This window comes from Danio rerio, chromosome 6 (assembly GCF_052040795.2).
Source record: "Danio rerio strain M-AB ecotype USA chromosome 6, GRCz13ab, whole genome shotgun sequence".
Taxonomy (NCBI): domain Eukaryota; kingdom Metazoa; phylum Chordata; class Actinopteri; order Cypriniformes; family Danionidae; genus Danio; species Danio rerio.
The window spans coordinates 48,376,538-48,401,781 of NC_141026.1; the positions used below are offsets into that span (position 1 = coordinate 48,376,538).

Here is a 25,244-nt window from a genome sequence, read left to right on the forward strand (position 1 = left end):
CACCTAGTGGTCACACTTTAAAAAACACTTACCATCAATAATGAATCAAAAATGTGCTAATAACTTTAGACTGCATATATTTATTGTGGTCAAATTGATCTCAACTTATTCCTTGGGTCATGTTGAGAACACTGATACCAAATATGCCATATTTGCCTAAACTTCCTGTCCGCCATATTGATTTTGTTAAAAAAAATTTTTTTTAAAACTCCTCCTAGACCGTTTGCTGAAATATCACCAAATTTGACCCGGATCATCATCAGACTATGTTGACCAAGTGTTGTAAAATTCGTATCAATAGGCAAAATGGTTTTTGTTTACCGCACCGACCAATGTGCTTAAATGTGCTCATTCTGCCCCTTAATTGCTGCTTGCAGCTATATTTAAACATTAGTTCTACCAACTTTAAACAATAGGTTACTCAGATGTTTTAAGGCAATATATTGAGTAATCTGTTGTTATTAGGTTTTAAAGTGGGTAGTTGCATACAGCATTTACCTAGATAATGTAAAAACGGGACCATCTATACATGACAAACCTCTACAAAAACATGCTATATTTTAGCTTAATTCCTGAGCTCGGAATAAGCAATAAAAATCTCCTTGGAGTTCAAAACCCCCCGAAAATATGCTTTAAAAAGCCAGAAAACAAAAGAACACTATGTCCAAGCCATTTGCAATGCAATTTCCAAATGCATCAGAGATCCAAGGGCACAACCCAACCCCCCCTCAATCTGAATGGATTCAGATTAAAATATCCGGCCTCTGGGGATGATAAGAACCACACCAGTTCTGAAATTACAATAAAAACAGAGGCCCTCATAAACAAGCCACTCTGCTGGAGTGCACCAATTCAGCTGAAGTATGTGCTTGATTTGATCCCCTCTAACCCTGCATGCTTGCTATGGTTAAAAAACATTTCATCTGCATGAACACAGGCCATGTGATTGTGTGGGTTCACACCACAAAACCTATGTGGCTGCTTGAATTTGAGGACAATTTCTCGAAATTACGCTTGCATCTTTTTGTCAATTCCTCAAAGGGTTAGTTCAACCAAAATGCAAACTCTGTCATTTTTTACTGGGCTTGATGTTGTTGAAAATCCAAAATACATTTTCAGAAATTACCTATTCCCTCTATCTCTATATATGCATGTAATAAAAGGGATATTTTGAAAAGTCTATACAATAGAAGACAATTAGGTACAGTGCTTTTTTTTCTACAATAAGAGTTTCCAAATGGCCAAATGTTCCGACTCGATAAATGTGAAGCAGCGCAGTAATGCAAACTTTCCATCTGCTCTCCATTTCATCTCCTCCTTGCCCAGGAGAAACCACTGGGATATCAAAGAGAACTCATTACTGTTATTTCCTCTTTTAGTTTGTTAAACACCAACTAAAACTGGTCCAAGCATTGAGCACAACCACCACAGTCTCTCACCGTAGGACTGAAACGGTGATTAGCTAAACGTCTTATAGAGTTTGATGTGGGAATTACTGTGAATCATTACGGATGCCCCATAACGCTGCGTTCTCCCATTTAAACATGGCACATATCTTTGATGCTGCTGAAGTTTGCAAAGCTGATCTGGAAGGTCGCTCGTGATCCAGGTAGGACTTGGTATAAGTGGATTTCTTAGCAGCAGGCAACCATCCCTGCTGATGTCTTGGCCTTAATGGGGGTGCCAATTAGCTGGCAAGCTTTGATTGATTGCTCGCTAATTAGCTATACCCTGTAACGATCAGTCTCATTACAAAGTGGCACCGATGAAGTAATGAGATTTTTGGGGTTTACAGGTGAGTGTCGATGGGAGGGTTCAACCTTTGGGCTCCAGCAGGTGTGATCTGAGAAGTCAAGACGAAGAGGATGAGGAAGATGAGCTGCGGATGTTGGCATGTTTAAAGAGGGAGCAGGAGGAAGAAGGAGACATCAGCAGTCCAGGACTTAGTGCATCACAGGTAGGCCATGGTGATGTCATCCTAAAATCAAACAGGGAAACATACATTTAATTTACCTATAGTGCATATCTTTGGACTTATGGGGGAAACCAGAGCACCCAGAGGAAACCCACGTGAACACAGGGAGAACAGAAATTTGGTTAGGAAACTTATTTTAAGTTTAATCCATTTAAATGTGTTACCTTAGCTTAATCGAATTGTGTTGGGACAGCATGAATGAATTGTGTGGAACCCTACATTTTTTTACAGTGTATATAGTGTAAATTCATTTTAAATATCTGATTATATTTATAGCAATTATAATATTTGATTTGATTGTCGAGCGCAGTAGGTTTTTTCAAGCACCAAAACAATAAGAATGAGTTGGTGCCAGTAGCTTAGTGGTTAAGTGCTCTGACATATAGCACAATGATGTACACGGAGACCCGAGTTCGATTCCTGGCTCAAGTTTCTTTGCCAATCCTTCCCCTATCTCTGCTCCCAATACTTTGCTGACTGTAACCTCCAATATCTTATCCAGACAAAAGGTGAAAAACCTCTAAAAAATTATTTTATAATTAAAAATATAATGCAGCTTAATGTTTGGTATAAATTTAACATAGACTCATTCTGAAAACATAGCCCTATGTACATTTCTGGAGAGTGTGAATTATGTAGCCAGAAGTTCATATGCTGGTCAATTGGTGCTTTTGAAATCACTATTGGTTGGGTTTAGGGAAGGAGGAGGGTGGATCAGTCAATCAGTCAGTCATTCAGTCAGTCGACAGGGGCTTCTAGTGGGTTTACTCTAGAATAACAGGTTTGAATGGCACTCACAAGAGAAATGTTATAGATCTGAAAATGAATACACAGCAGCCTCAGGCAGATTCGCTAAAACAAAAACTGCAAAAAACGTACCTCCTTGGACGTTTTTGGTGCCCTCCAAAAATGTATATAGGGGTGTGTTTTCAGAATGAGCCTGTGTTGTATAAATTTGTCAAATTTATGTTTGATGTATATTTTGTGCAAATAATAGCTATTGTTATTTACAGAAGACTTACAGAAGAATAATTTTATAATTTAGCATAATAGTAATTTATCTACATAAAAATGTATTGTAATTTTAAATAGTTGCAATTGTAATTTCCTACTTTGACATTTTTGGTTTTACCCTAATGTTATACGCATCAAAACATAGTTTTATTTACAAAAATGTTATGATTCCTTTTTTTTCTCGCACAAAGTACATGTAAGATTAAGTATAATGTATACGTTCTACATAATACTGTCCCACTTTGAATGACAATTTGACATTATTTAACCCATATTTTGACATTTTATTTTCACAAAACTTATTTAATAAAACTGGACAAAATGGGACATACAGTATTGTCCTAGACTCATATATGTAAAATAGCCGACAGTAACAGCAAAAGTTTATAACATTTATAATGTCACAAAAAAGCTTTTGAAATTCTCTTATTATAATATTCTGTGTATATATTTATATAATATTATATAATATTATTTATATTATTATTTCTATATTATTAACCCCCCCTTTATATATATATATATATAAGGGGGGGGGGGGGTTAATAATAATAATTCAGGGGGTTTAATAATTCTAACTTCAAATAGTCCTAAGTGCTACATCCAAGTCAGGGAAAATATTATATATAACATAAACATTACGTACAAACATAAAATTAGAAATATTCCCATTTTTGCAGTTAAATGTGTCATTATTTTCCTTTTTTCTTATATGTTTGTGTTCTCTCTTTAACCAGGTTCACCACTGTGACATAAGTCTAAGCGCAAGCAGTGACGACACCTCAACCTGGACTCAGTGTATCCCTTTGGTGGGCTTGCAAACCACACACACATACACTATACAGACATTTATTGCAATTATAATTACAGAAGCCAAATGCATTGCCACACTTGAGAGTACAGAGTGAGAAAGTCTGCACTGCTCCTTCATCATTAGGCTCCTCAGATATACAGGGTGCTTTGTATGGATGAACTGTAGCTAGCAGGCAAATAATAGAGTGAATATTAAAAGCTGGTTTCCCATGAAGAAGGGCAATCAAACAGTTTATATAAAAAAACCTACTAATTAGAGTGAAATAAACCCCCATGGCATTACAATATCAGACCCTATCCATCAGTTGTTGATGTTGCTGTTGTCTGTTGATTAGAAAGATACGCTGGAACTGCTAATCATGCCTGGTGTGCCTGGTACTGAGAAACTGCAAATTAGTGGATTGTAAGACTGGGAAAACATAGCAATACTGCCACCATCAGGCTTGAAGAACAGGTACAATGGTCAAGTGCTCGTCAACTGGTTTGCCTGAGAATTAGACATAAAGTAGTAAAACATTAAAACATATATATATATATATATATATATATATATATATATATATATATATATATATATATATATATATATATATATATATATATATATATATATATATATATATATATATATATATATTAGTAATAATTATATACAGTTGAAAGTTTACATACACTGTATAAAAAGGCACATAACCATTTAAAAAAAAGTCAGATGTTAATGTGACTCAACTTTTTCTCTTTAAGGTAGGTTGGGATTATCACATTTTTTTTCGGTTATGCTTAATGGCAGAATAATGAGAGAGAGATTTTTTTGATAAATTGTTATAACTTTTCTTGAAAGTCAAGTTTACATACAATAAGATTATTATGCCTCTGAAAAAGCTCAGATGATGGTGTCTAGGTTTTGGAAGTTTCTGAATGGCTAACTGACTACATTTGAGTTAATTGGAGGCACAACTGTAGAAAAGTATTTAAGGAAAACCTCAAACACGCTGCTTCCTTTTGTGACAACATGGATAAATCAACAAGTCAGAATCATCATCAACAACAACAACAACAACAACAACAACAACAACAACAACAACAACAACAACAACAACAACAACAAAAAAGCCAGATTACAATTTGCTAAATTACTCTGGGAAAAACTTTTTATAATGACCAGTGTTGCATTTGGAGGACAAAGGGGAAAGCTTACAAGCCTGGGAACACCATCCCAACTGTGAAGTATGGGGTGGCAGTATCATGTTGTGGGGCTGTTTTGCTGCAGGAGGGACTGGTCCACTTCACAGCATAGATGGCATCATGAAGAAAGAACATTATGTAGAAATACTGAAGCAACATCTCAAGACATCAGCCAGGAAATTAAAACTTGGCCACAAATGGGTGTTCCAACTAGACCATAACCCTAAGTATACTACCAAATTAGTTAAATGTGCTTAAGGAACAACAGCATGAATGTTTTAGAGTGGCCATCACAAAGCCCTGATTTCAATCCTATAGAAATTTGCTGGCAGAGTTGAAAAAGCTTGTGCAAGCAAGACAAATCTGACACAGTTACACCAGTTCTGTCAGGAGGAATGGGCCAAAATTCAAACTATTATGAGAAGCTTGTGGAAAAATACCCAAAACATTTGACCAAAGTTATACAGTTTAAAAGCAAAGCTAAAAAAATACCAAGGAAATGTATGTAAACTTTTGACTGTCTAGAAATTAATTAAAAATTCTCTAAAAAATAATTTTCTCAATAATCTGGCTTTTTAGGCTTTTTATTATTGTTTTGGCATTTAGGTAATCCTAACGAACCTAAAATAGTAAATGTTTAGTATGATTTAACATCAGATATTTAAAGTCTTTAGAGTGTATGTAAACTTCTAGTTTCAACTATATATATATATATATATATATATATATATATATATATATATATATATATATATATATATATATATATATATATATATATATATATATATATATATATATATATCGCTTATAGTGTGTGTCTGGAAATAACATAGGGATGCATGGATTTGCATGGATGGATGCATGGATTTGTTATGGCCAATACCAATTTTAACTAAATTCAGACACCAATATTGGTCAAATGCATACAGTTACTGCTAGTTAGTTTAGCACTAATTTCATTTGACTAAACGTTATCAATAATCCAACTAAAATGTTGGCCAGCTGAATGTTAAAGATTAATATTGAAATAAAAAAGTGATTTTTGCAATTCAGTATTCTTTGAACAACAGCAACTTTTGCTTGACATATAATAGAATGGATTTATTTAAGAAACTTAACAAGTCAAACCAATGCTGTTACTATAATTAGATGACACATTTTGCTGCTCCAGACACGTGAAGACACGTGAAGTTTTGTACACATTAGATCTGTAAATACTTAGATTTTTGTACATATATAGGTCTGGTATTTTGTATGGATTTCATTTAGCTTTTTGCAAGTATTAAAATATATATATTTCTTTGATTATTTAAAACAGGTGCAACTCAATGCTTCCACGTAATCAATAAACCATCAGTATCTGTCTTTTTTATCAATATACTGATACATGCTGATATACCAATGCCAATATACTGATACATACTGTACCAATATATACTGATATACAGATACATACTTGTGAATTTTAGCTCCAGAAGCTTCTTCAGCACTAGAAAACACATTAATACAAACAGTAGAGATGGTGCTGGTTTTACTGTAACTGCTCAAACGCAAGTCTTCATCTTTTAGAAGTGTATGAGACGTGGATTTGCTTTTGAAACAGAAAGCAGCAACAGAACAAACCAAACTCTTCCAGGTCTCAGCTCTAACAGCAATGCTCGAGGGTCAAAGTAAATTCTGCGCAAAGTTGTGAAAAAATCCATGTAGGTTTGTGCATAAGGTAAGACTAGATTTACTGATGATTCATTTCAGCCAGTTCAGAATTAATTCCTACTTTAGGGTGACGATAACACGGCACACCTTTCACATTTGTAAACAGCTACACAACAAATATGAATGATAATATCTAAAAAGCATATTAGGGGCAATTTAATGTCATAAACCAGACAAAATAGGACATTTCTGTAATGCAGAACAGCAGAAGTGTGTTTCTCCAGCCTATGAATAGTATTAGACTCTCATAAAAAGTCCTGGGGTTCAATTTTGAGAAGCACTGCTCCAAACTATGAAAGCCTAAATCATTATTTTAAAGCAAGGAACGAGGTAATCCAGAACGTATTATATTTTCGTACTTGACTGGAGCTAATAGTGGACAGATACGGCCCCTGAACCAGATTATAAATACAGTACTCTTTATTCTCTCTGTGATTCACAGCCAGTGGATCAAGGCCAGCACTATCAGAAAGAAATGAACCCTCTTCTTCACTCTAATCCCAGGTAAGAGAAAAAGCAGTATTTTTAGCCTCCCTACAGTATAATTCTGAGCATTATTGTACACTTAAGTGTTGAGGCTTAGACATGAATGAGACATTTAAGAACTTTATTATGCGAGTTCATATGAGACCTTTTGTCAGGCCTCAGGCTTGAACGTTCAATAATTTGGAATTCAGAAAAGTGGTAACAAAATGTGATAAAATGTTCATGTTCACCATTTTGTTCAGCAGTTACAGAGAACTTTTAAAATTCAAAAGGGAGCAGGTGGTGTGCGGCAGAAAAGTTATGCCAGACTTCAAAAGATCTGACTGACATTCGTTTCATGACAAACCTTCCAGATTGCCTACTTAATGGAGCACTGCACCTTATGTCTTAAGTCTTTGCAGGTTTTTGAATTAATTGGAAAACTATGTAAACATTAAACATTGTACAGGTTTGTAGAAATGATAATGATAATATTAATACTAATATTAATGATGTTGTTGTTATATGATATTTTTTTTAATTATATACAAAAAACACACATTAGTTAGCAGCATATAAATATTACAAAAGTAATTATAATAAAAAAGTAAAGTAGTATTAGTCTATAATATTGTTTTGGAAGAAATGTATTTATAATAATTTTAATAATAACTAATTGTTTAGTTTTTGCTTTAATTTATAAGCAATGATATTTAGTGTTGTGTCATGAGTGTAGTGGCATTAGTAGTTGGAGTATAAAAATAATAAATTTTATTGAAACATTATTTTTATAACGCTATTATAAATTAATTTTAAATAATTACAAAGAGTGTTTATGCTCAGAGTATTATATAAATATAAATAAATATATAACTACTACTGTTTTAGGAAGAAATGTATTTCATTATTTTTAATAGTTTTTATATTAGTTTTGCTATTTACTATAACCACCAAACAACAATAAAATAACAAAATACATCAAATGAAAATAATAATAAATAAGAAAAATAATAATAAAAGGGTAAAAACAAACAAACAAACAAAACAGTCAGGGCATATAAACGGTCACTAAGAAAATACAAACAGGCACTCAGTAAGTGTAAGTGATCATATTAACAACTACACACTGCTGGTGATTGAGAAACAGTTGCCATATATTGTTAAACCTATGAAGGTTACCAATAACTGCTTGCCAGACTCTTTCCATGTGGAATATTTGAGTGGGATAAGTCAACCATCTCTTAAATTGAGCAATACAATCTGATTTCCACAGCATTAGAATAGAGGTGTGAACCTACACTGGTCTCACGGTTCGGTTCGGTTACGATTATCATGCCATCGATTCGATATCTCGGTGCATCACGATGCTTTGATGATGCTTTCCATACACAGTTTTATATTGGGGGGGTCTGAAGCTGTCTGTATAAACACACACACACGTAGACACATAGCACCAAGCAAACGACACAAAGCATCACACTCTCTCTCATTCACACACATAAACACACACACACACGAGCATGCTTGCTTGCTCGGGAGCGATATTGCTAGACTGCCCGAGCGAATTAGGACGGTTCTAAGGGCCCATACATTTAGGGGGGCCCCAGAGACATGATCAAATTACACCAGAGTTACCTACTGCTCCCGCGCTTTATTTGGAAATTTATTCCCGCGCCACAAGAAATGCAGACCTCTATCCAGAAGTATACCTGTAACAGCTGAGATTAGCAGAAAAGTCATGCCAGCAGGTCTATTGGGCCAAAGTGGATGAGAGAGAGTTCAGAAAGAGAGAAATGGAGTTCACTTTCATTATCTCAATCGCAGCCAAATAGGAGCTTCTGCTGTGTCAGTAAAAGACTGTCCAGAAAACACACACGTAGTGAAATTGTGCACAGTTGGATCATTGTAAATACTTGAGCTCATCTCCCTCGCCATAGTAAGCTACGGAGACATATCGCATATGAGATAAATGACATCAGTACACAATAACCGGATTATTACTGAACCGATACCTAATTGTCCACATCTGCATCGCGGTGCACCGAAGAAACAATTAATTTTGAAACCCCTACTTTAGAACCATCCTATAAATGATGGTGCTGTGTATTGACACATTATAATCAAATCAAATCAAATGACTTTTATTGTCACATCATCAGCAGCACGTGTGCTATGATGAGTGAAAAGCTTAGGTGCTGGCTCCAGACTGTACAAAATACAGATACAGTGCAAATACAACGACAGTGCAAAATACAGACAGTGCAAATACAACGACAGTGCAAAATAGACACTGCAAATACAATGACAATCCAGAATACAACAGCATGCTCCCAAAAAAACAGGACAATGTATAATTGACAGCGATATGTACAATAAATATGTGTCCACATAGTTGTAGGCAGTATTGTTTCAAGTATGGATTGGTTAAAGTGCATTGCATGCTACATATTGATGGTGTGCAGTGAGGGTATGGAAGAGTGTGTGAGGTGTGTTAAGTGTTTATCAGCCTGATAGTCTGAGGGAAGAAGCTTTCCTCCAGCTGGCTAGTGCGTGATCGGATGCTGCGGAACCGTCTGCCTGAGGGTAGCAGAGAGAAAAGCTTTCCTCATGCACCGCCTGGTGTAATCCAGCGGAGAGAGTATACCCATTTAGTGAAATTTCTGGGTCATGTGCAAACGCACATCAATACATGTCAGAAAACCATTTAAATATGTCACACTAGAAATCATAAAGGAAGAAATGTATTTGATTAAAAAATCTTAATTATTATTTCATGAATTGTAATAAATGATCATATTAAATGTAATTATTATTAGTACATAATTTATAAAAAGTAATATAAACATCATACAACTAAACCTTACACTCTACTAATTAAAACCCTTTCTAGGTTGAGTAAGAAACCGATTAATAATCGGTGTAAAAATTGCAGAGAATGAGACCTTTAAACATAAATGAACTGATCAAAGATAACTCAAGGAGCGCTTCATGAGTTCCTCATTTTCCCTACACACTATTTACAACCCCACAGCATAATAACTACGGCTGGTTTCCTACGCAAAACTTTTGCCTGTCAAGGGAAGCTGCCCACACTGCCACGCCTCGCTGATTAATTAAGCATGGCTGTCAGGGACAATGAATAAGCAGGAGTTGTGCGTGTGCTCAGAGGCTTGCATGTGTCACCTCGCTGTCACCGCTCTCTGGGAGGTCATCATCCACCTCCCTCCCGTCCCACCGGGGAACCTGTCCATCAACACCACATGGTGCCTCAAAAAAAGTGTCATGTAAATGAGGGAATATGAAAGAGAGACGCATGCGTTAGCTACAGTGAGCTTTTGGTGCAGCGATTCCGGAACATTCTGTGTAATATTAAACAAAATGTTATCTTTCTCCATGATGCTGAATTATGAGAGGAACTTTCTGTAAAATGCAAACAGTCAGTAAGGTTGACTAAAGAAACTGCTATATTATATTATATTATATTATATTATATTATATTATATTATATTATATTATATTATATTATATTATATTATATTATATTATATTATATTATATTATTCTTGACACAAAATGGTGAAAAACACTGGTTCGAGCCCCAGCTGGGTCATTTGGCATTTCTGTGTGGAGTTTGCATGTTCTCTCCATCTTTGCGTGGGTTTCCTCCGGGTGATCCAGTTTCCCCCACAGTCCAAAGACATGACGCTGTAGGTAAATTGGTTAAGCTTAATTGTTTGTAGTGAATGTATGTCCTGGTACTCCAGGTTGGGGGTTAGCGTTGGGCTAACAACCCCACTTATAAAAACTAGATGTTATGAAACACCAATATGGTGATAAAGATCAGCTTCAGCCCTGAAAGTAAGAAAGTAAGTAAGTAAAGTAAGCAAGTAAGAAAGTAAGTATAGTATTTAAGTTAAGTAATTAAAGTAAGTAAGCAAAGTAAGTTAGTAAAGTAAGTAAAGTAGATTAGTAAAGTAAGTAAGGTAATTATGTAAAGTAATTAAGTAAAGTAAGTAAGTAAGTCCTCCAGGTTGGGGGTTGAGTGTTGGGCTAACAGCCTTATAAAAACTATAGATTACAGAACACCAATATGGTGCGGCTAAATATCAGCTGCGACATAAATGGGCCTGGGAGTAAGAAAGTAAAGTAAGTAAAGTAATTAAGTAAAGTAAGTAAAATAGCCACAGCCATATCACCCTGCAGCCCAAGAAAGGTTACTCAGTTGGATTTTCTCTGGGTGCTCCGGTTTCACCCACAGTCCAAAGACTGTGGTACAGGTGAATTGGGTAGGCTAAATTGTCCGTAGTGAATGAGTGTATATGGATGTTTCCCAGTGATGGGTTGCAACTGGAAGGGCATCCGTGGCGTAAAACATGTGCTGGATAAGTTTGCGGTTCATTCCACTGTGGCGACCCCAGATTAACAGAGACTAAGCCAAAAAGAAAATGAATAAATGAGTAAACTAAATCGAGTAAGTAAATAAGATATAAGTAAAACCTGAAACAAGTATTTCAAAATAGTGTTTTGCTTAATTTTAAACAAAATAAGAGAGATCATACAAAATGTATGTATTTTTAATTTAGTACTGTTCTGAGTAAGATAAATTACATCAAATGTGTTTACTTACACTCAAAAAATTACTACATGTTCAAACTACTTATTTCAAGAGTTCCCACTTAGATATGCTTGGCACTTATAGCAGGTTTGGCATGCTGTCCCGGGAGAGAACCCTGAGCTCGGAGATATTTGAGCCCAGGGCTCCCGCCCGGTCTAGAAGCATATCAGGAGAACCGAGATCAGGTAGGTCTCGATCGCTCCCCCTTTAGAAGGGGAGAAAAAGGAGGAGATGGGGTGGAAGAGGGGATTCTTCCAAAACGAAGATAGTGCAATGAGGAGAAAATGATCCATTTATATTAAGCTAGGATCATTCTGATTGGATTATTACTGATTACAGATGAGTGGCCAGCGGTGCACAATCATATCACATGCTCCTCTCGAAATTAGTTTATGAAACTTCACTTAAAATTAGTTGAAACAACAAAATTGTTCTGTATTTTTGGGGACAACTTAATTGTTTTATGTTCAAGCTACTTAAAATAAGAAAAAAACAATTAAGTTAACTTAAACGATTTGTGTTGTGACAGCATGAATGAATTTTGTGTAACCCAGCATTTTTTACAGTAGTGTTCACAAGACCAGAAATAGCTGAAATTATATACATACAGTTGAAATCAGTATTATTAGCCCCCGTTTATTTTTTTCTCCAATTTCTGTTTAACAGAGAGAAGATTTTTTCAACACATTTCAAAACATAATGGTTTTAATAACTCATTTCTAATAACAGTGACTATGACAGTAAATAATATTTGACTAGATATTTTTCAAGACACTTTTATACAGCTTAAAGTGACATTTAAAGGCTTAACTAGATTCATTACGTTAACTAGGCAGGATAGGGTAATCAGGCAAGTTATTGTATAATGATGGTTTGTTTTGCAGACAATCAAAAAAATATAGCATAAAGGGGCTAATAATTTTGACCTTAAAATGGGTTTTAAAGAATGAAAAACTGCTTTTATTCTAGCTGAAATAAAACAAATAAGACTTTCTCCAGAAGAAAAAATATTATCAGACATACTGTGAAAATGTCCTTGCTCTGTTAAACATCATTTGGGAAATATTTAAAAAAGAAAACAAAATTCAAAGGGGGGCTAATAATTCTGACTTCAATTATGCTTGTTATACTATTGTTAAAATTCCAAAGGTAGCAGTATGTCCATGATGAATAAAAATAAACCACAAATCCAACCGTTCTTCACACTCCGCTTTCAGCTTGTACATGACTTATTTTTAGCACAACCTTATTATTTTAAATTATTTGTTTCATGTAGTCATGTCAAGTGCAAAAATGTGAAAGTAAGGTCATATCATTTCCTTCTGATGCTAGCTGCTCATGCTTTTTCAAAAGCTGTTTTATTTTAATAATTGAATGACTAACTCTCTCTTGTAGAGAGTGGATGGATGTCCTCAGCCCTCCGATAGTTCATCCAAATCAACAGATGGCAGATGGAAAAGGAGACCACAAGGTCTCAACCAGAGGTATGACACCAGAAAAATCCCCATGCCCACCTCATATTCTCAACCCTTTGTTGCTAAAAATAAATCATGATCTAGATTTCTCTTGGAAAGAGAAGATGCGTGCTCACAGAACTGGTACAATTACATACAGGATTGATTTCTCTTTCATCTAAAACCCACAGTGATATTTCTGTGACAATGCTTGAACTGGGGGTTCTTAAAGAGATAGTGCACCCAAAACGATGTTTGCAGATATTTAAGATGTAGGTGACTTTAAAGAAAACTTTTAACCGAAGCTGTGATCTTTGGTTGACCATGGACATGCAATCAACCAGAACTTATTAAAAACTCATTAAATAATGTATGTATTTAAAGACAGAATAAAAATAATAGGCTCCTGAAGATACATTGAGGTCTAATGATGCGAAACGATCAGTTCATACTGCCAGAAACATACTCAGTGCCATTTATTAAAGCTGTGAATTAATCATCAGGAGCCATGGGTATACATTTTTGTTCCCTACATATAATTTTGTTTGTTTGTTTGAGCCTTAAAGTGCTGCTAGCAGCTTGCATTTCATGAATCACCAAGAACCACAGTTTCAGGCAAATGTCTTTTTAAATACTCTGCTGAAGAATTTGATTAAAACTCGATTGTTATCCCTTTTTTGATACTGTCCAAGCGTGTCCAGCCCTAACGTTGGTAAATCCTACGCGTATATATATTTTTAAAAACCATTCATTCATTTATGCATTAATTTATTCATCCATTCATTCATTCATTCATTCATTCATTGTCCTTCGGCTTAGTCTCTTTATTAATCATGGGTCACCACAGCGAAATGAACCGCCAACTTATCCAGCATATGTTTTACCCAGCGGATGCCCTTCCAGCTGCATCCCATCACTGGGAAACATCCATACATACTCATTCAATTTAGCTTACCCAATTTACCTATAACATGTCTTTGGACTTGTGTAAACTGGAGCACCTGGAGGAAACCCACGCCAACACAGGGAGAACATGCAAACTCCACATAGAAATGCCAACTGACCCAGCCAAGGCTCAAAGCAGCAACCTTCTTGAAGTGAGGCGATCATGCTACCCACTGCGCCACCATGACACCCATTTTTAAAAACCAACAACAACAAAAAAAATACTGATAAAGTAACCAAATGTATACACTGTAAACGATTTCTGTTGTTTTCACAGTATTATACTGCATTTCTCAACAGTTTTTTACTGTATAAGCTGTGCACAGTGTGTTACTGTATATATTGTTGTTTTCACAGTATAATAATGTATTTTCAACTTTTCTATACTGTAAACATGGTTAACAGTATGTTACTGTAGATTTTATAATGAATTTTGTGGAAAAATCCGTTACTGTGCATCTAAATACAGTACTGCAAATGACCAAGAACAACTCCACACACACTATATATTATGATTATTATGTTTATTTATTTTTAGACAAATTATTTTGTGAAGTAAATAACCTAACCAGTTTCTTCAGACTGTTCAGTGCATTAAACTGTCCCCTGGTTTTCCATTTTTGGGTGCACTTTATATGGCAACATGGAAATATTAAATAATATTTAATAAACATAACTTTGTGCTAAACCAAAACGTAAATTGGAACAAAAATAAATTGATTCACGTAACCAAAGACTGTTAAACACACAAAATGATTTCAAAGTCAGCTTAAATGTCAGAGTGAGCAACCTGCTTTAGACGGATTCAAGAATATTGGGCGCCCATATTGGCCACCGTAGAGGTCACATATCTCCGCATTTTCAAAACAACATTTTAAAATACGCACTATCTTAATAAATAAACCACAGAATTGAGTTTAAAACAACTACATTCTCGCATGAAAAACGGTTAAAACTTTATTTCATAACACATTTATTATCTAGTCATCGAAGACAGGGCATGTCTCAATAATGTCTAGGCCGATTAAAGCATGAGGTTTGCCGGATACATGAGTGATGGAGCGCCGTCAACCCCTGGAGGTCAGAATCTCCCCTATCGGCAAAGCACACTTAAAATTAGACATGATATCTATAAACAAACCACAGATTTGAGTTTGGAAGAACTACATTCTCGCATGAAAAACTGTTAAAACTTCATTTCGTGACATATTAAACGCAATATTTATGATATGATCTGGCTTTTCTCATCTGCCATTATATTTGCTTGTTGGTGTGAAATGAACCCTGGGAGAAAAAAATATTAATTCTCAAAACACTTCAAGCGAACCTTATTCTTATTGTTAAAGTCAGATATATGTAATATTTTCGCTGGTAAAGTGAGAAGAAAAAAACAATATTACTATTTTATCAATACCACGTTTGCACTGGTTCGGTTCAGCACACAAACGACACCGAATCGGATTGAACCGTTTGCTCGGGAATTATTTTATCACACGTGTTCACAAGCACATTCAGCAATATGTGTATAAATGTGTGTGGCCGAGCAGTTTAACGAAATAGTAATGATTCATGGTTGTGTCTTACAATAATATACAAAAAGGAATCGGTTTTAGGCGGACGACTCTTTACTGTTCTAAGGAGCCGATTCATAAAGCCGAGCCGACTCGATTCGACCTTCACCAGGCAAGCAACGGCTCTTCTAATTTGAAATCCACCTGTCGCCTTTTCTTCCAGTGAATTCATCCTCGGTAAGTGTTTAAAAGTCAAATTCTGTTCGTTAAAGGATTGTTTTGTGTATATTTCCGTGTAGTGTGTGTGTAATTTAAAATAATTAACCAAGTTACTTTAATTGTACTGTAAGTTAGGTAGGCTACTTATGTCAAGTTATTCGACGCCAGACCGTGTTTGTAGTGTTTGCGAGGTATTAGATAAGGTAATTACAGTGAGTTTATCTTGAGTGAGTTTTTGACCATAGTTACGTTAAGTTACCTGAAAAAAACGTAACTTTTACTTGGGGTTAACTGCATTAATGAATTCTCTATTTCAGCACAACACTGAGATGAAGGCAAAGTCACCATGAAAAGTTAAACGTTTAACGTTAAGGTAAGCTCTGGTCTTCATGTGGTCATTATGACCAAGTTATCATTATGGTTAGATTTGTAAACTGTAAGTTAGTTATTCACACTAAACTCACAATGAAACAAGTCTAAACTGTTTTATTAAATTGAGCTGATAATAAAATTCAGTTGATGTCTTTTAGGCTAACGTTAATATTAACATAATTCATATTAATTGTCTATTTCTCACTGGTTAATGAGCTTATTGTATAACGTTATTGTGTAATTAATTATACATTTTATTTTTGGTGTTCAGGTGTAGGGAATGATTTTTATACAAATTTATTTGAACCCCATACAGATTTGTATGGTTGTATCATAGATTTATATTATTAAATGTTAAGTCTTATTTTACTCTTATTATATTTATCTTTTTTGCAACTATAGCAATTGATGCTGAAAAACTGATGCTACCAATCTCTCCTCACTTGATTATTCAAGGTAATGTTGATGTCTTCCTCATTTTGATTAGATTTTAAAATGTCAAGTTGTTCACAGATTTGTTGTGAGGAGTTTCATGTACAACCTCTTTTGCTTCTTCCAGAAGCGACGCAGTGGCACAGTAGGTAGTGCTGTCACCTCACAGCAAGAAGGTTGCTGGTTCGAGCCTCGGCTGGGTCAGTTGGCTGAATACAATGGCATAATGATTCTGCTTGCTCACAGGAGGTACTTGATTTAGTTTTCCTCAAGCGATACATCAGTTTTTATGAGTAATGCGTGACATTTGAATTGAAGGGACAGTTCACCCAAAAATGAAAATAATGGCATCTTTGGCATCCTCCACTTGTTTCAAAATAGTTAGATTATTTTTTTGTTCCATTGAACACAAACTCATATTTTTTTTTAAGAAATTTGGTTCAAATATGGATGTCAATAGTTACTGGTTTCTAACATTCTTCAAAATATCTGCTTTAGTGTTCAACAGAAATTTAAATGGATTTAAAACACATGGAGTAATGGTGGCAGAAAAGTAAACTATACTTTTAAATATTTTATTCTGAGACTTATTTAAATGTGTCTTGTCTTTTGCCATATTGTCTTTCTAGCTCAGATTGTGATGGACCTGGAATGTGACACCAGTTACTCTTAAGTCAAGAACCAAATAAAGCACAGATGTGGAGGGATCTGCAACTAAACTAACTGGAGGAAAGGAACCTTTAGGTAAAAACACCTGCTTTATTTAGATCTGAAGTATTTTATTTGGCATAGAGTATTATTTTTTTATTCTTATTCTAATTTTATGTTATGTATATACTGAATATAAGTCATTTAAATTTCACAAATGATTGAATATAAAATATCATCTAGATGTCTTATTTTTTATTGTCTTAAACATTGGTGCTCAACCCTGTTCCTGGAGATCGACCTTTCTGCAGAGTTTAGCTCCAACCCTGATCAAACGCAACTAAACAAACTAAATAGTATCTGAAGGAGCACTTGGTAAATAAAGACAGGTGTTCTTGATCAAGGTTGCAGGTAAGCTCTGCGGAAAGGTAGATCTCCAGGAAGAGGGTTGAGCACCCCTGATCTAAATGCTCAAAAATGCTGTTTCAGAGGTGAGGTTGGATGTAGTTCAGAAATAAATTCATTAGGATCAATGCTTAAAGTAAATGTTTACTTCTCTCTGTAGACCAAACATGCTTAGTATCCCACACATTTTAATGAATTATTTATTTTGGTTACTTTTACATCTATATATGGGTAAAAAAGTATTTAAAAAATAAAATTATTTTAAACCACTTAACTAAATGACTCTATTACCCTAGCTTCTGGGAAAAAAACATGTAAAATAACAGATTTTTTTTTTTTACAGTGTGGGTGAACATACTACCTTGATGTCCAACAAAGACTGCACAAGAGCTCATTTGATGGCACATATTCTGTCCTGTCTACATCTCTGACAACCTGGAAGTGCTTCGACATCAGTGAGTAATAAATCTTCATATTATCATGCATTCAGGATTTCTGTAAGCCTATCTTTAATTTTAGTTTGTAATTAGCAGTGACTGTTTTAAAATTTGGTATTTAAATTATTCTTAACGTTTTACTGATGCTTTGCACAGTAACGTTATGCTGATTTAAATTGAGGAAATGTCACTGGAGAGGTGTAATAATATTTATTTGTCTCACTGACATGCCATCACTGCATATTGAAATACAGTATACTAATTGACCGCAAAATATTATCACAAACATTTCATGAAGTAGACTGCTTGACTACTCTTCATTTCTTTGCTCAACTTTAACACATTTGATCGTGTTGCTGTGCCTTTCGGCAGATTTTGCCAAAAATGAATGCTTAGTGATTACTTTGTTTTATGCGAACCAAATGTCAGTAACTTATCATTAGCATTATTTTTTTTTTAAATCACCCACGGCTTTCATGTTCTCTAACGCAATCTTGTCTGTAAGTTAGAAGTAGATTTTCACATGTTAAAAGCCTAAAAGTACTTGATTAACATTAGTCACGTTAAATTAGATTATTTTATTTATTTATTTATTTTTAATATGTAGCCTCTTAAGGTCAGAATTAACTGTGTTCACCCCTCTTAAATTCATGGAAGCGCTAGTGTGGTCATGGAATCAGATATTCATGCTATACAGAGTCAGACATTAAGTTAAGATGAGACTTTATTTTTTACATACCTGTGTGGACACTTGACTAGTGTTGACTTGACTGATCTTTTCCCCATTAACGTTAGTGTAATTGTAAATAGACAACAATCTGTATTTTGCCAACAAAAACGATAAAAAACAGTGTTTTATATATATAAAACAGCAGTGCGGTGTTTGGTTTCTGAATGAATGAAATAATTTGAGGCATGATTAGTTTTTACTCCAGTGATTGATTTTGCTTGTCGTTTTTGCAGGATCATCAGAAGTGCTCCTGCCCTTTTTCACTGTACCTTTTCCACAACATCATTTGGCCTTCATCATTTCGTGTCTTGTAGCAATATTTTCATCTGTTTTTAAAATTGTAATACTTTTTGATGCATTAATTGTTGACTGGTTTTACTGATCAATTGTTCATTAGTGTTCTGTTGCTGTGTTATATTGAATAATTGCTACTGTTTCAGTAGGGTTTACACAATAAACTTTTATTGTGAAGTTAATGTTTCAGTTTCTTTATTTTTCTTGTATTTCTTAAACAGTTAAAATAACATTTGTGCAATTTTTGAACTTTTTTTGCTCATTTTAAAGTAGCACTGTTAAATACAATAAAATAACATTTAATAACTGTAAAATACTATACAGTAATAATGAAAGTAACGTTAAAATACCGTAGTTCTGCATGGTAAAAATGTACAGTAAAATACTGTTTTCAGTTTTGCAGTATGTGTATTACTACTGTAATTGGTGTTACAGTATAAAAAGAAAACAGTAAAATGATGTATTACATTTTACAGTAAATCTAATACTAAAGTAATTAGTATTACAGTAATGTTACTGTTTTATGAAATACAGCAGCTACTGGATAATTGTTGCCAGTAACTTACTGTTAATTTAACAAGAAATCGTTTACAGTGTACTTGTTTGTGGCTTAAAATATTGTAACAGATATAATTTGTATCCATTTGTTGGATAGGGGAGGGCGGGGCACAAAGTAACGCGGGGTTAAATGTAACACAAAGTTTTAAGGTATTTGCTCAGAGTTAATTATGGCATGCTAAAAGTTCGGTGAAATTTAGATAAGAAACATGGGAGAAACCATTCTTGCAGCATAAAAGTATTTTTTATTATAGTCAATATTTTTTTATTTCACAAAATCTGTGAAAAAATGTATGTAAAATCTTGTATTGTTGTGATCACCGTCTTCTAGGCTAAAAGATGAAACCATATTGAAAGATGTGAAAAACACAGTGACTGCTAGACAGTTTTGAGGAAAACACGACACAGCGGAGTTAGTTGTAAAAGGGTGTTACAATTAAGCCACACACTGTTGGACACCAATTAAACTAACAATTTTTTTTATTTATTTTGAGTGTAATGTTAAGAAATTTTTATATAAAAATATTTTTAATTAAAAAAAATACAGAAATAAAATTTTTCTTTGCTTATAATGCAAATAAATGCATTATATAATACTGGAGAAATGGATAATAATGCAAATAGATTCAAATTTGTTGATCCAATAAACATTTAAATAAATAAACATGCTGTTCTATGTAGAATAAAAAAAGAAATGAGGAAATATAGCTACTATTTAAAGTAAACAGAAGTCAAATTAACTGTGTGAAATCTGCCTTTGTAACCAGGTGTTACAACTAACCCCCTGTCTGTTACAACTTGCCCCGCAGGTGGGGTAAAAAGTAACATTTTTACTCCTGCCACTATTGGCAATACCACACAGAAACTTCCAGGGATCCTAATTTCAGTGCTCATTTGTAGGAAAGGCTTGTGTGTTCTCGATGAAAAAAATTATGGTTTGTCTTACTTTGTTCATTTTTTAACCCAAAACCAAAAAGTGTTACTTTGTGCCCCGCTCTCCCCTATATGTAACATCTTTTTCTCTTTCCACAGGATCAAAGTTTCATGACAACAGTGAAGAAGAAGAGTTTCTCAATTTAATGTATGACTCCTGCCTCAACTGTTACTTTGATCCACAATCTGGAAAATATTACGAGCTGCTTTGAGACAGAGCTTATATCAGGTTTTTATGTTTGTTGATCAGTACTGCCACTGTGTGTGTGAATTTAGTTAAAACACCATGCTGTCATTTATAACACTTACTGATTTAACATTAACATTTTTTGGATTCAACGTGTATATTTTTTGTTACTATTACTAACATTATACTGTTTATTGGTTACCAATACAGAATTGATTTAAAAATTGTATTATTTATTTACAAAGCCGTCAATAATCTTGCTCCTTAGTACCTTACTGACTTGCTTTGTCCATATACCCCCTATTGAGATCTTATCATCTCAATTTATTCACCATGCCTAGAACAAGCCTTAAAAAACGAGGTAATCGAGTATTTGCTGTTGCTGGTCCTAAACTTAAGAACAGTCTAACAATTCACATCAGACTTTCCCTCTTCATTTCTGTGTTTAAGTATGTTTTAAAGACCTTTCTATTTTCTCTCGCTTTTAAATACTCCCTGATCACTGTTTTATTGCTTTTATTTGTCAATGTTTCTTTTATATTCTGCTTCTCTGTCTTTCACACTCCTATGTACAGCACTTTGGTCAACCTTGTTGTTATTAAATGTTCTTTATAAATAAATATTGTATTGTATTGTATTGTTTATATTAGTAATGAATTAACATTCATATAAATTCAAACAATCTTAATTTAACTTTATTTGTATGTAAAGTAAACCATGTTTCAGTTTCATTTAGGTGTTACATTGTTGTTATAGTACTTTACTCAAGTCTTGTAGACAATATGAAGTGAAACTAACACAAAGTATGCTTTAACTTTAGTTTAATTAACTGTTTTTTTAAATTATGATCCTACCGTAAATGTTCCCGCTGAGACACGATCGGCCAATCACACGCCGCTTCCTCCTTTACGTCATCTGACAGGTAGAAGTACTAGGAAGTAAACGACAACAGAAATGGCGAGAAAGTCGCTCAAATTTAGCCACTACTCTAAAATGTTACTCAATTTGATTCTATATAGTTATTTTTGGGAGTTCGTATTTGCCTTTTCGACACGTCGCGACTCAAGACAGTCTGGAAGTTCGGAGAAACCCACTTCAGCTGCTCCAAATGATCAACAGGTTTGTTATTGTACCCGTCACTTCCCTGTCAGTTTGCACACTTTAAACCTCCCTGTCAGTTTGCACACTACAAACTATCCCTAATCTCTCATTTTGCAGGTTGTAAGGCTTCATTCAGGAGTTATTGCGTCTGTTGTGGTCGTTGTTATAGGTGCAACAGCAGCTGCTTTCTTCATCATACGCAAATACTGCTTTCCACAGAGGTGCAGCACAGTACATTTAACACCATTTGCTTTATGTAACAGCGCAACTTAATATGTCAATTCTGACACCACGTTTTTGTAGGAACACTTTTTCAAATATAGCATATTTTGCAATAATTTATGTTAAGTTAAATAATACTTATGCTCAAATCAGTACCAATCAGTAAGTTATATAGTTGAGCAAAATATGTATTAAGGTAAAGTTGTTGTTTTTATTTGCACATTCGTTCAGTGAAAACTTGTGACATGCGTCCTATATTGTTTACCATGGTACTTTGAATATTCGGTTTGAAATTTAAGCATGACGTCAAAACAACATTAGCCCTATTTATTTGACTAAACACTGTTGTACTTTGATAGTCATTGGCTGCTAATTTGATTTGACCATTTAGTATTTGCAAAGAAGACTTTTCTGAAATTATTGTTATATTATTAAGGACAATCATGAATGTTTGAATATAAAACCAACTTTACTGCCCTAAAAAGGTCTTTAAAAGTCTTAAATTCCCTGAAATATTGACATGTAGGTCTTAAAATTAGGCCCACACGGAATCTGCGCACACAGACTACTATGAAAATTTTCATCTGATTTATGTACAATCTGTTATGTAGTTTGTAACGTAATATTTTCTGTCTTTTAGTAGATATATTATATGAGAGACTTGCTTTGTTTACCTAATAAAGTGAATCTAATTGGATTTGCATTTTAAAGATTTAATAAAAGTTAAAAAGATATTATTTTTATTTTACATATTAATGTTTTAGTTTTGATACTCTTAAAATAATTCTGCAGAAATCTGCAGATTTTTAGCAAAATTCTCCACAGAAATAGCAAAAAATGTCCGCAGATTCCCTCTGGCCCTATCTTAAATCATTCCAGGTCTTAATTTCCCCTTGTTTATGTGAAGTTACTAAATCAATCCAACACACAAATCACAAACAGTCTCATCTCAGTAAAACTCTTAGCAAAACTCTGTTTGTAACTAATATTATAACAGTCTGGTGTGCATACATTTAGTTTATTATAATTTTTTTTAAGTTATCTTGGAAAAAATTACATGTATACAATTAGAGTCTGCTTGACTTGTCACATTGTTTGAAATATGTGGCTAAGAAATAACCAATAATTTAAATGTGTTTCTTTATAGGGCATGTGAAAAATGCTTGGTGTTTAGCCCCATAAAAATCTGAAATTTTGTTCTTGATATTTAAAAAAAAGAAAAGGTCTTAAAAAGTCTTAAATTTGACTTGGTGAAACCTGCAGAAACCCTATTATAAAATGTGTCCGTATCAAATAAATATTTAAAAAGGCATTTTATGTAAATAAAGTGTATATATTTCAAATAAAATTTCTAAATATTTCTCAAGTAAGATTAATACTACTAAGAAGAAATAATATTATTTGTCAGCACAGCAGATCTATTTAAGTAAAAATGAAAGCACATTCTGTACTTTTTATTTATTTATTTTAGATTTATGGTACTACATTTTAGTTAAAATGATTATACATGACTTGCTTTCGACAGTTTTTTGTGCAGATTGTAATGCATTATATGTTTTTGTTTTATTTCAGTAATGCTACCTATAGATACTCAGAACTGCAACAAATGGAAGAACAGAATACAGCGATAGATCAGGAAGATTCAGATGAGGTTAGTATGCATGAAATTTTGAAATTAACTCTAATGATCACCAAAGCTATTCGTCACTTTTTTATTCTAATGCCATCCTTTCTTTCCTCAGGATCTTTTGGAGTGATCGTACCACAATTTATCCTTCACATATCTCTTACTTTTTAATACTGTGACTTTATATGGCCCAAAGCATCACATGGGTCATTTACAAACCACAAGGAGTTCCTGAAATATTTATTTCTCTTCTCTTCTATTCCTCGGAATGAATACCAGTTAAATTTAGCTGGTGAAATTGGTCAGAATTTTAGAGCCAAGATGTCTAGTGGCTCAGAAATATGAAGTTGCACATTAGAGATGAAAGTTACTGTTTTATATCTTATGAGAAGATCTGTTATGATGGCCGTCCCTTAAAGCTTGGTCAAACTGCTTTTTTAACAGCACTGATGAACGTATTTAGTATTTTCTTGACTTTCTCAATGCAATGTTGTACCAAAGTCTGTTGAAATGATTGTTTCCCTTTATTTATTGCGAATGTTTGTGCCTGACTTTTAACAGCTTCATGATCTCAGGGTTGTTCACACTGGAAACTGAACACTGCCAGAAGCCCCAACTGACTATAATCCCATCTTTTCAACTGTAAAAGTTGATTTTACATTTCAGTGCCTTACTGAAATTGGTGTATTCATCAATTATATTTACTCTCTTATGCTGGTATTGGTATTTGCTGATGGCAGTGTTCAATATGAGCTGTATTAAAATTGAATAGTTCTCCCACAAATTAAAATTTACTCACATTACTCGCCCTTAAGTGGTTCCAAAATGTTTTTACTTTTTTTTGTTTAACACAAAACAAGATATTTTGAAGAATGTTGTAAATTGTCTACCATGTTCTAAAAACATCTACTATGGAAGTCATTGGTTACCAGTTTTAACATTCTTCGAAATATCTTCTTATGCGTTCAACAGAAAAAAGAATCTCGAACAGGTTTGTGACAATTAAAGGTTGAGTAAATGATGACAGAATTAAAATTTTTGGTGAACTAACCCTTTAAAGTGATGAAGTAAATACAGCAATATTATGTACCATAACTGTATTTCTAAAAGCTCGGTTCATGATTATGAATTATTTTTAATGATTGAATTCTTCAGATTTGTTTTGTATGTTTGCACTTTCTTAACTAAGACTACTTCTTAATACTTGACTGTGTTTAAATAAATTAATATACATTATTATTGTGCGTTTGATGATTATGCAGTGTTTGCAATGCAATGTTTTTCCACAAGAGGGCAGCAAACAACTAAAATTAATCTGCATTTGACAGCTCTCCTATTTCTAGGTCAGGAGAGGCTGGGTTTGTGTTAATTTACGAGTAAATTTGC

General features: G+C 34.0%; 2 protein-coding genes and 2 long non-coding RNA genes across 19 annotated transcripts in view; 3 read left to right on the forward strand and 1 right to left on the reverse strand.

The window, feature by feature from the left end:
- Positions 1-21,528, forward strand: part of cfap20dc (CFAP20 domain containing) — a 57,105-nt gene extending 35,577 nt beyond the window's left edge. For 8 of the 15 annotated variants that reach the window (NM_001431150.1, NM_001110023.2, XM_087255644.1 and 5 more), the window contains 5 exon segments: positions 1,796-1,957; positions 3,727-3,798; positions 7,146-7,207; positions 13,179-13,267; positions 20,821-21,528. In NM_001431150.1, coding sequence (NP_001418079.1) covers positions 1,796-1,957; positions 3,727-3,798; positions 7,146-7,207; positions 13,179-13,267; positions 20,821-20,933 — 498 coding nt within the window. In that variant the 3' untranslated portion in view covers positions 20,934-21,528. 15 annotated transcript variants of the gene reach the window in all.
- LOC147836464 (uncharacterized) lies at positions 61-22,217 on the reverse strand. Its single transcript, XR_015494140.1, has 2 exons — positions 21,763-22,217; positions 61-1,978 (listed from the first exon to the last, which is right to left on the reverse strand). It is a non-coding gene; the product is annotated as an uncharacterized LOC147836464 (long non-coding RNA).
- On the forward strand, positions 15,674-19,407 carry LOC147843623 (uncharacterized). Its single transcript, XR_015494115.1, has 7 exons — positions 15,674-15,930; positions 16,230-16,285; positions 16,687-16,740; positions 16,844-16,965; positions 17,346-17,460; positions 18,113-18,224; positions 19,170-19,407. It is a non-coding gene; the product is annotated as an uncharacterized LOC147843623 (long non-coding RNA).
- Positions 21,793-25,094, forward strand: LOC147836465 (uncharacterized). Of its 2 annotated transcripts, XR_015494103.1 has the most exons (5): positions 21,793-22,027; positions 22,127-22,230; positions 23,804-23,882; positions 23,974-24,437; positions 24,599-25,094. XR_015494103.1 is itself a non-coding variant. In XM_087258001.1 (4 exons), exons 1-4 carry the CDS (start codon positions 21,863-21,865, stop codon positions 23,986-23,988), a joined length of 363 nt encoding a protein of 120 aa, XP_087114127.1. In that variant the 5' UTR covers positions 21,793-21,862; the 3' UTR covers positions 23,989-25,094. The 2 variants fall into 2 exon arrangements, 1 of the variants encoding a protein (XP_087114127.1); XM_087258001.1 differs by having other exon boundaries at positions 23,974-25,094.
- Positions 25,095-25,244: the final 150 nt, after the last annotated feature.